This window comes from Cryptosporidium muris, genomic scaffold (genome assembly GCF_000006515.1).
Source record: "Cryptosporidium muris RN66 scf_1106632373425 genomic scaffold, whole genome shotgun sequence".
Classification (NCBI taxonomy): domain Eukaryota; phylum Apicomplexa; class Conoidasida; order Eucoccidiorida; family Cryptosporidiidae; genus Cryptosporidium; species Cryptosporidium muris.
This window is the reverse complement of record NW_002196577.1, coordinates 95730-107300: the sequence shown is the minus strand read 5'-3', so window position 1 is coordinate 107300 and position 11571 is coordinate 95730. Positions and strand designations below refer to the sequence as shown.

Here is an 11571-nt window from a genome sequence, read left to right as displayed (position 1 = left end):
TTGGTGTTAGTATTGTGCTATGGGGATCAATTTGTCCAAGCAAGATTGCATATCTCAAAATCCAAAAATCTACACTTATATAATAAGCCAAATATGGTTCATTATGAAAATAACAAACTTACAAAGCCAACTTTATTGCTTGAAAATTCTCTATCTTTAACAAATGATATAAAGTCAATGGTTACAGCTGGTTATTTGTTTTCTGCTTTATGTTTTATGGCTTGTTTAAAGGGATTGTCTTCCTATGAAACAGCTTGTAGAAGCAATATTATTGGTTTTATTGGAATGAGTGTAGCAGTACTGATGACATTCTTAGAGGAAAAATTTGGTAATCACTATTTTATTTTTTTGACAACCACAATAGTAGCTGCTTTTGTTGGGTTATTTATTGCAAACAATATAAAACTTACAAAAATGCCTCAACTAGTTGCAACATTCCATAGCTTTGTTGGCCTTGCTGCACTATTTGTGACTTATTCATATTTTTATTCAAATATTTCAGAGAACTCTATTTCAATTGGTCGTTATTTAGAAATATTCATTGGTTCCATAATAAGCATGATTACATTTACGGGATCTTTAATTGCAGCTCTAAAGCTAGATGACATATTTCCAAGTAAAAGTATTAATATTCCATTTAAAAAAATTGTTTTTGAAACTTTATTTATTACAATGGTTGTTACTGGAGCAATATTTTGTATTTCAAGCAGTGAAATTGCAACCTTTACAAGCCTTCATTGTGGTGTAATTATTGGTGGGATAACTGGGATATTACTAGTCGCTGGAATCGGTGGAGCTGATATGCCCGTAATTATCAGCATGTTAAACAGTTACAGTGGTTGGTCTACAGCTGTATCCGGCTTTTTACTAGATAATAATCTGTTAATAATAAGTGGTGCACTCATTGGTTCGAGTGGAGCAATTTTATCTTATGTAATGTGCTGTGGTATGAATCGTAGCTTTTTATCAGTAATATTTGGTGGTTTTGATGAAGATCTGGGTAAACAGCAAGTAGAAGATCATAAATTTTATCCAACAGCTCCATATGAGATTGCAAATGAGTTACTATCATGTTCGAAAGTTCTTCTAGTGCCTGGTTATGGCATGGCTGCTAGCCATTCTCAGGATGAAGCATCAGAAATTGTTAGACTGTTGATTGGAATTGGAGTACATGTTGATATTGGCATACACCCAGTTGCTGGAAGGATGCCTGGTCATATGAATATTCTCTTAGCTGAAGCACAAATACCTACAATACTTGTGAAAGAATTGGAAACTGTAAACAGTCAAATGGAACAATACGATATTGCACTTATAATTGGTGCAAATGATATAGTCAATCCATCTGCATTAACTGAAAATAGCAAAATTTATGGAATGCCAGTAATTCAAGTATGGAAAGCTAAGCAAATAGTTGTTTGTAAACGATCTATGGCATATGGATATGCCTCAATATCAAATGAATTATTTTCTATGTCAAATACAAAAATGATGCTTGGGAGTTTAAAAGAATCACTAGGCCAGATAAACTTATTTTTAAGAGAATCATCTAAATGCTGTAATAAAATAGTACATAGTGAGGTAGCAAGTATGATTACAAAATTTGAAGATCAAAAGCCATTACTAAATGTAAATTCTACTCAGAATATTTCAAAGACTCAAACTATAACAGAGGGAGGGTCTATTTGTAAAACTATAGCAATTTTACCTTCTTATAATGAGATGGGAAATGAAAAAACTGCACTGTTTCTCATACCCCCATCTTTTGTTCAGAAATTCAGGAACTTTGGATATGGTATTGCTGTCTCAAGAGATTCATTAAAAGATCAGCATTTGCATTTCACTGAGAAACAGTACAAACAAGGTGGAGCAATAATTTCGAATACTATTGAAGAATTAATAAAAATAAGTGATATTGTTGTAAAATTGCAGAGGCCTACTGAAGGAGAAGTGTTTTACATGAAACAAGGGCAAGTACTAGTGTGTAATATGTATATTGGGATGTATTATGATAAAGAAAATCAACAGGATTCCTTACTAACTACTCTTGTAAAAAAAGGAATAACTGTAATTGCTTTGGATGAAGTTCCACGGATAAGTCGTGCACAATCTATGGATATAAGGTCGACCTTAAGCAATATTTCTGGTTATCGTGCTATTGTAGAAGCCTTTAACTATTTACCTAAAATAAGTAGGTCACTATACAGTGCTGCTGGCAAAATTCAGCAATCACAGGTTCTTGTAATTGGTGTAGGTGTTGCTGGTTTGCAGGCAATAGCAACAGCAAAAGGTATGGGGGCAAAAATATATGCTATAGATACAAGACTTGCATCAAAGGAGGAGGCTGAAAGCTGCGGTGCGACATTTATTCACATCCCATCTAATGAACTTGAAGAAGATCAGGTATACTCAAAAGAGATGTCTGAGAATTACTTAAAAAAACAGAGATCGCTTATTTCAGATATGTTGAGGAGTACTGATATTGTGATAACATCTGCTGCAATACCTGGAAAACCTTCACCCATACTAATAACAAAAGAGGCAGTTTGCGAAATGAAACCTGGCTCAATTATTGTTGATCTATCTTCCCAATATGGTGGCAACTGTGAATTAACCCAAAATAATAGAATATATATTGATGAATCCAGTGGGGTAATGATTATTGGTAAAAGTGATTTTATATATTCAATGCCTGCACAAAGCAGTGAACTATGTGGAAACAATATGTTGTCTTTATTCTGTGAAATGGGTTACACAGGAGATAAATTCAAATGTGACCTAAATAACAGTGTTATTGGTCCTATGTGTGTTGCAGGCGATTTTAAAATGTACTGGAAACCATACCATGAAAGACTAAATATAAAAGAAATGAAAAAGGAAGTACAACAAAAATCAAAAGTATTTATAAACTATCAAAAATCTAATGTTAATAAAACGTCAATTAAGAAACCTGATCTCTTGAATGGTTATATTATATCACTTCCTTTTTTCTCAGTCTGTGTGGTAACTTTACTTTTTGTATTCACACTGATGGGATTATATTTAAATCTGCAACAATTACAGCATGTATTTTGCTTTGCTACATCAACAATCATTGGATATTACAGTGTATGGTCGGTTACTCCAGCCTTACATAGCCCTTTGCTATCAGTAACAAATGCATTGTCAGGGATTATTCTTATAGCTAGTATGTTACAGTATGGCTCCTCTACTGTTACAAATACGACCTTGTTGGCCCTACTTGCTACATTCCTTTCATCTATTAATATATTTGGTGGTTTCTGGATAACTAATAGAATGCTAAGTCTCTTTAATTAATATGATAAAATAAAGGGTGGATAATTAATATTTCCGGCTTGTTAGTTTCCTTATGAAAGATTTGACTTGTGTTATATAAAATTTAATCTTAATGATCTTGATAGTAATGAAGGTAAATATCTTGTTAATATTAATTGTGCTTTACTTAAATTATTCATTAGAAAGTACCTTGTAGGAGCAAATCTTAATATTGCCTTTTATGCTTTAGTAAACAAACTTATTCAGAAATGTTCTACCGCTGCAGATACCTTAGACTGTAATTCAGCGGTATAAAGTAGTGAACTTGTAATGGAGCGTCTAAAGCAATTCCTCAGAAAATTCCTCAGAAATTAGTTTACAATTTTTAAGAAATAATATATCAATGGGGTCAAAGAAACATTCCAAAGAGCAAAAAGGAGCTGGAGATAATAGCAGGCTCCGTATCGCCATTGTCAATGCAGATATGTGCAAGCCAAAGAACTGTAGCCAGGAGTGTAAGACATTTTGTCCTGTTGTCCGTACAGGAAAGTTATGTGTTGAAGTTGATTCAACAAGTAAAGTTGCCACTATATCAGAGTCTTTATGTATTGGATGTGGTATATGTGTTAAGAAATGTCCATATGATGCTATCACCATTATTAATTTACCTAAAGACATGAATAGAGATACAACACATAGGTATGGGAGAAATAGCTTTAAGTTACATCGACTACCAGTTCCACGTCCAGGACAGGTACTGGGTTTGGTAGGTACAAATGGAATTGGTAAAAGTACAGCACTGCAAATATTGAGTGGTAAATTGCGTCCTAATTTAGGCAACTATGGACAAGAACTTGATTGGAAAGATATTATTGCTTACTTCCGTGGTAGCGAGCTACAATCATATTTTACAAAAATGAAAAATGGAAGTCTAAAGACAGTAATAAAACCTCAATATGTAGATCATATTCCTAAGAGAGTTAAGGGGACTGTTGGCGATATTATTAAAACTAAGGATGAAAGGGGAGTATCAGACATTCTCATAGACGAACTGGAGCTAAGACATTTGCTCCAAAGGGAAGTAGGTGAGCTAAGTGGTGGGGAATTACAACGTTTTGCTTTATGTGTGAGTACTATTGTTAAAAGTATAGTTTATATGTACGACGAACCTAGCAGTTACCTAGATATAAAACAACGTATTAATGCTGCTAAAGTTATAAGAAATGTATTGTCCCACGATAATTATGTAGTAGTTGTGGAACATGACTTATCAGTACTGGATTATTTGTCTGATTTGATATGTTGCTTATGGGGAAGTCCTGGAGCTTATGGTGTCGTAACGACTCCATTTAGCGTTCGTGAAGGTATAAATATATTTCTCGATGGCTTTATACCTACAGAAAATATGAGATTTCGTGAAGATGGCTTGAATTTCAGAATTATTGATCAAGAGGAGCAGGAATTACAGAGATTACATTTCAATAAGTATCCAGGTTTCAATAAGACTATGGGAAATTTTAAATTAATAGCAGAATCAGGTGATTTTGCTAATTCTGAAATTATTGTTATGCTGGGACAAAATGGCTGTGGCAAGACTACCTTTATTAAGGTACTAGCTGGGTTAATTAAGCCAGATGACAATATTGAGTATAAAAAAGACAACTACAATATTCCTGAATATAATGTCTCGTATAAACCACAAACAATAACTCCAAAATTTGATGGAACTGTGAAGGATCTGTTTTTGATGAAAATTCGTGATTCATTTATGGATGTTCAATTTAATTCGGAAGTGGTTAAACCATTTAATATAGAGAGAATAATGGATCAGCAAGTGAAGTTGCTATCAGGGGGTGAATTACAGAGAGTTGCACTTATCCTGGCATTGGGCAAAAAGGCAGATATTTATTTGATTGACGAACCTTCTGCATATTTGGACTCTGAACAAAGAATTACTGCTTCGAAAGTTATTAAAAGGTTCATTTTACACTCTCAAAGGACGGCATTCATTGTGGAACATGACTTCATTATGGCTACATACCTAGCTGACCGTGTAATTGTGTTTCATGGCAATCCTGGTATAGAGTGTTTTGCAAACAGACCCGAAAATCTTATTACTGGCATGAACAAGTTTTTAAAAACTTTGGAAATTTCATTCAGAAGAGATCCTATGAATTTCAGACCTAGAATTAATAAGCTAGACTCAGTTAAAGACAAAGAACAGAAACTTCAGGGTAATTACTTCTTGCTTGAAGAGTAATATATTCAATAGATTGAATTCTTTACAATAATATATTGAAAATTGGTTAATTTCTTCAAGTTAGCTATAATTCTATATATCTCATCTACAGGAATGTTTATATTAATATTTTTTTTTTTTTTTTAATATATTGGACTATTAGTTTCATTAAAATAAGTTTCTACTACCATAACTTCTACAGTGTAATAGCAATGAAATGATACAGAATTATATAATATTATTTAGGTAGTGTTTCTTATATATTGATTTATATTTAGTCGATTTTTTGAACCAGAAGGAATCTTAAGGATATACACCAACTTTTTTTTTTGACAATATTTAAAATTTCTAGAGTTATCTGAAGATAAATAGTATATCTTTATTTATCTGATAAATAGATACCATTTCTCCTGGTAGAGATATCTATGAAATATGACTTTGACAATACACTTCTTTGGACTCCTGTTTTGCAGTAATTTGTAATTCAGATAACTGTTTCTCCATACAATTAATATTAACTAGAGAATTGTAAATATGAAGTACTTCTAAAATATAAATAGGATATTTCTTTTAATACCTCAACTTTAGTGGGAATTTGGAACTGTAAAAATTTCCAGTATAGATGTTTAACAACTCACCACCCATTCAATAAATTTTACTGTGAAGAAATCACTTTTAATTTATTTTTCTAATTCAAGAGTATTAATTGAACCCAGAACATAATTTCAGTAACAATAGAGTATGGCCTATAATTTCCAAAACGAATTTAGTATAGGATACACTTTGAAATACAAGTTGAAGATAAGTATTTAAAATTTGCACTTGTATTTTAATAGAATACTTATTATTATTCAATTTAATTCTCCCTAAGATTTTATAGCTGTTTGAGTAATAAAAAACTCATCTTTGAGTCATTTTGTTCATTGAAAAGTGTCACCTTAAATAGATCTTATTTGTAAATGAACTGAGTTTTTAGAAAAATTTTAAATTAAGATATATATTAAGTAGATGAGTTACCAATTTAGAATTGTCTACCTTAAAGAAGCATTGGGAACTTGTCTCTAATAGTCATAACTAAATAAAATTCATAATTTAAATTGCTGTATTATCTATTACTTCAATGGAATTTTTGGATTTTTGAAACACTTCAAATACTAATAAAAAGAATAGTGCATTATATCATATAGGCTCAATTGCAAGTAGTTTCGAACTATTAAGAAGAGATGAATTGTCCTTATTTCTTTTACACTTTTAAGTAGGCAGAATGTAGTTTTTGTTGAAAAGTCTTTATGCATATAAGGAGTCGATATTGAAATATTGCTTCAAGCATAGTAGACATAAATTTAGACATAAGGAAAATAATATTTGTAAAATTAACATTTATGTTTGTTTTAAGTTTCTAAATATTGATGTATTAAATCCCCTACGAATGACAAAACTACCATATAAAAATAAACTACAAAAGGCAGGTTATACCCTAGCACAATTCTGAATAGTATTGTGAACAGTCATCTTAATAACCATTATTCACTACAATACAACCATTCAAAAAATACCTTACTTTCTGTAAACCAAATTCTAGTGAAAGTGGCAATTTAATTTTTATATAGAGCAAATGATTACATCCGAATGTCCTTGAACAAATGTTGAGTTCCTCCATTCATCAAGAATATCTTTCATATCAAGACATAATGGTGCAACTTTCCAGTACTGATTTGAGTTAAAGGGTAGTGAACTATTAGGAATACCATTGAGTGAAAATTCACTTGAAATATTAGAATCACTCCTATGTAAATTTTTTTTTGTTCCTAGCACAGTAGTATTGTGATTTATACCATCCGTAGGAATTGAGGGATTGAATAGACCACATGCAAAGCCACGCCGGTTATTTTCATCATAGGTATATGAGAGCAAAGATGAAGTAGAATTAAAACTAGTTGTTGAGAAGTTTGATGATATTGAAGAATTGAAGTTTAAATTTGATATGGTACCTCTGGGAGAATTGTTTGATTTTTGGTTTAAATAATTTGGATAAATAGATTGGTTGGAATATTTTGATAAGTCAGATGTTTCATATTGTAAGTATCTAGTAAATTGTTTTGGTTGAACATTTTGAATTTTCCCAACTTGATTTTTTAAGTATGCCTGCTCACATACTGCTCTCTTTAGATATTCAGAAAAAAAACTATTGAGAATTTTATCTCTCATTGTATTACTATTACTTAATGTCTGGTCAGAAGAAGAGTCTAAAAATAATTGGAAATTACTAGCTGCCCCGAGAGATATATTTTCAAGACTATTATTATTACTGGACAAGTTTTTATCATCTCCATCTGATGATGCTTTAAAAAGTACAATAAAAGGTTTTACCTTGTTCCAATCCAGCTCTGTAAGGCAAAATGGACAATGAGCCTTCAAATTGCACTTTTGTTGTACCATAAGTGCTAGTCTTACGCAGTCATAACAGGCTATATGTTGACAAACCTGAAATCTTGCACGTGTTGATCTAGGTTTATACTGGCAGCACACATGACAGTATATGACTCTTGATCGTTTTTTCTTGGAATCACAAGATATGGAGTTTGAATTGCAAAAGTAGTTTCTTTGACTAGAAGATGCTAATGACATTTGAGTATGATTATGTTGTTTTAAAACAGAGTATTTTTGATATTCAGATGTGTCAGATAATTTATTAGGTATATGGATAGCTTCTTCTACTGTATTCCGTTCGAATTCACCTGTTTGTTTCCAGTACTCTGGTCCTTGCTTGTTTACTGTGTTACTCTGAACTGAAGAAGGTAGAACTATTGAATACATAATTATTGGATATCTTTCCAGTAATATTTTCTTGTGGAAGAATGTCTAATAAATTCACTTTGCAAAAACTTTCTTTTTTAAAAGCTTTTTAAAAGCTCAACATTTATAGATGGCCAGAATAGGGTATTTTGGAAGAAAATCAGATAACTACTGCTGCTTACAAGATGTGCCTATTATTTACAATACAACGAACATCAAAGGAGAGTCTTCCGAGTCCCCGTATTTACTTCTTTTAACTACGACTAAGACGGGTTTGTGTGTGCATGCGACAAATACATACTATGAAACGAGCAGCAGGACAACATCGTTAAGGAATAATATTAATCTTTTTCTACTAAATTCGATATAAATGATCTATATATATGTAATATAAATTTAGGGATAATATCAAGATTTTGTACTATTATAATAAGAAAATAGAAATTCTAATCATAGTACTTATTTTCAATTTTATATTTTAATTACTACTTAAAAATATTATCACAATTTTTACTAATTTCTGACAATTATCAAGATATCTCTTTAAATATTAACAATGCTCTTTGATTTACTACAATAAAGTAAATGTCAGTCTTTGAGTTAAACAAAAAATGAATTTATAACTTACAAGTAAATTGCATGCAACTAGCTGGTGCATGCTGCAATATTATGAGGGTATACATGTACTTAATATAGAGGTATTTGTTACTTTTTTTTTTATTTCTTTAAATAATTTTTATATTGATTTTAAATCATCATTAATTTTATATTTGATATTATCCTTCATTTTACAATTATTCCAAAATAGTAAAATTCAGTAATTTCAATTTTATTAAATGAAAATCCCAATAATTAAGGAATTATAAATAATAAAAGAGTGTAATAAAGTACTGAGGGAGCTAACAAAATATAGCTATAAGATTGGGAATCTTAACAATAGTTGATAGGCTAAGCTGTCTACACAAAGTGGTTAAAAGTATCTATGGTAAATTAAAAACTAAAGTATTATATTGAACCCAAATAGGAGTATATAAAAACTGATTAAGTGGAAAGTAGAAAATTGTGTACTTTATGACTGGGATAATATAACTACTTCTATATTTAAAGATATCTTTTACAGTATAAGTGATTATATGAAAACAAAAATAATGACAGGATAAAGAAAGATAAAATCAAGGTGATATTTCATAATAGTTGAGCACAAAAATAGCACAAGTGTATATTCAAAAATACTTTATTTTACTGTTGAAGAACTCTACTTATAAATTCACTATATAATAGTTGCTTGTCAAATCTAAAGAGGCGGCTGGTTTGATTATCTTGAGATTGGCGGATATAGAAGATTTTTTCTTCTTTTGCATGCCAGTTCTTAGGTCATTTTGGATCTTCAACAGGTAGAAAATTTTATGTTCAACTACTAATCTGATTAAGGTGTGGATAATATTTAGAGTAAGATATCTTTTATCGCCATTTGTCCAGTAGATAGTATAATCGATATTTGTATAGCTTTGCGGAAGGATCAGCAATTTAGACTTAGACGAGAAGAACAAAGAAATATAACAAGGATAATTTTTCTTGGAGATCAAGGTATAGAGAACAAATAGTTTCAGCCAAATATTTAGGCTAAACTTGGATGGATCAATAATTTTGACGCTTTAATAGTTTCATTACTATTAAATACTCAGGTAGAGTACCTCCTTTGGGTAAAAGTTGCAAAGCATTAATACAAATTGTATACAAGTAATTACAGGTACATAAGTTGACATATAACTGAGAATATCACTGTTTATTATTTAATATTTCTGTTAACTGGGCAAATGTTTTATAAAATACCCCCACCTCCACCCCAAAAACTGTCTAATGCATCTTCGAAATCAAATATATTAGGTGAATTTAATAATATTAATAATAAATTATCGCAGAATGATCTAAATCATAAGGGGCATATAACTGAAATTTATGATAGTGCTTTTGTTACAGTACCAGAATGGCTGGAGGAGCCTTCATGGTTTTGTGATGCACTAAAAGAAGAGAATTTGTCAAACTATAAAGGAACTGATATTTATTTGTACAACTCAGCTTCCAAAATTTTTTATCCGAGTAATGATTGTCACCTTGAACAAATTCATGATGATTTCAATAGTATAACACATTCATATGGTTCAAGAAGTGGGACAAAGATTACAACATCAAAACGACCTAGACACTTCTTTTGTTACTCTTGTCATCAATTTAAACCAAGAAGTACAAAAGCTAGATTTAAAGTTTGTAAGCATGTAAGTTGCTATCATTGTTTGAGAAAAGCACTACATGTTGAATTTTGGGCAGCTAAAAAAGATATTTGGGAAAAGTGTCGTGCTGTATGTCCATTCTGTCATATAGTACTTGACTGGACCAAAATGAAACCCTACATTGTGTTATCATTTGAAGCAAAAACATTGCCATTATTAGCTTTATGTAGTATTGAGGATCGTCAATTAGAGGCACACAAAGTTATCCAAGCTTTCTTTCCTCAGGGTGTGCCTTCACATGTTATATGCGGTTATAGTATTGATATGTCTATTAAACCACTTGTAACACAAAGATTATTTGGCTATATTTTGGATATAGAGTCAAATACAAAGTCTTGTTCTGAAATACCTGGCATAAAGGGAGAAGAAATAATTGAAGATGAAAATGATGGTATTATATCATTATCAACATCTACAACTGTTACTCCTTGTTCATCCACAAGTAGGAAAAGTAGCTTAAGTACAGCAATTTGGAATGATGAATTTAAAGCAATTGATTTATCACTAAGTAATAGTACTTTATATAAACAAGGTGAATGGGTGATTAACAGATATCAAATATATCCAGACATTTTTGAGCTTTGGAGGATGGATTTTGAGAATAACAAGAGTTACTTTGAATATTCAAGATTGCAAGTAGCTGATACCTGTATAAAAAGTTATGATATAAAAATAACTACTCAGTGTTCAATAGATACAAGAACAGACACAACTTTCTGTGATGAATACGATTGTTATCAGGATATTGGATTGATTCTTGAATAAAAAGAAAGAGTGATCACAATAATATCTATTTGTTATTAAGAAAGGTTTTATAACTATGAGTCAAAGAAAGGAAAGGATAGAATTTTCATTGTTATATACTCTAAAATGTTTGATTGTTATCTTTATAACTGATTGTCCTATTAACAAGTTGGCTGTATGATTATTTGTTTTTCATGCCAAGTTTACAAGTGTTTTATTATTACT

General features: G+C 31.0%; 4 protein-coding genes across 4 annotated transcripts, besides 5 other annotated features; 3 read left to right on the top strand and 1 right to left on the bottom strand.

Moving 5' to 3' along the window:
• Positions 1 to 93: 93 nt before the first annotated feature.
• On the top strand, positions 94 to 3318 carry CMU_035710 (NAD transhydrogenase, beta subunit family protein; the record flags this gene model as incomplete). Its single annotated transcript, XM_002141711.1, has 1 exon — positions 94 to 3318. The coding sequence occupies one exon, from the start codon at positions 94 to 96 to the stop codon at positions 3316 to 3318; it is 3225 nt and encodes a 1074-aa protein (XP_002141747.1).
• A 361-nt stretch (positions 3319 to 3679) lies between these two features.
• Positions 3680 to 5536, top strand: CMU_035700 (RNase L inhibitor-like protein, putative; the record flags this gene model as incomplete). Its single annotated transcript, XM_002141710.1, has 1 exon — positions 3680 to 5536. The coding sequence occupies one exon, from the start codon at positions 3680 to 3682 to the stop codon at positions 5534 to 5536; it is 1857 nt and encodes a 618-aa protein (XP_002141746.1).
• Positions 5537 to 5632: 96 nt separating this feature from the next.
• Positions 5633 to 5668: a sequence feature (AT_rich).
• An 823-nt stretch (positions 5669 to 6491) lies between these two features.
• Positions 6492 to 6519: a sequence feature (AT_rich).
• Positions 6520 to 7117: 598 nt separating this feature from the next.
• CMU_035690 (uncharacterized protein) lies at positions 7118 to 8332 on the bottom strand (the record flags this gene model as incomplete). The annotated part of the gene is made up of 1 exon (XM_002141709.1): positions 7118 to 8332. The coding sequence occupies one exon, from the start codon at positions 8330 to 8332 to the stop codon at positions 7118 to 7120; it is 1215 nt and encodes a 404-aa protein (XP_002141745.1).
• Positions 8333 to 8770: 438 nt separating this feature from the next.
• Positions 8771 to 8813: a sequence feature (AT_rich).
• Positions 8814 to 9020: 207 nt separating this feature from the next.
• Positions 9021 to 9091: a sequence feature (AT_rich).
• Positions 9092 to 10128: 1037 nt separating this feature from the next.
• CMU_035680 (uncharacterized protein) lies at positions 10129 to 11367 on the top strand (the record flags this gene model as incomplete). The annotated part of the gene is made up of 1 exon (XM_002141708.1): positions 10129 to 11367. The coding sequence occupies one exon, from the start codon at positions 10129 to 10131 to the stop codon at positions 11365 to 11367; it is 1239 nt and encodes a 412-aa protein (XP_002141744.1).
• Positions 10202 to 10228: a sequence feature (AT_rich).
• Positions 11368 to 11571: the final 204 nt, after the last annotated feature.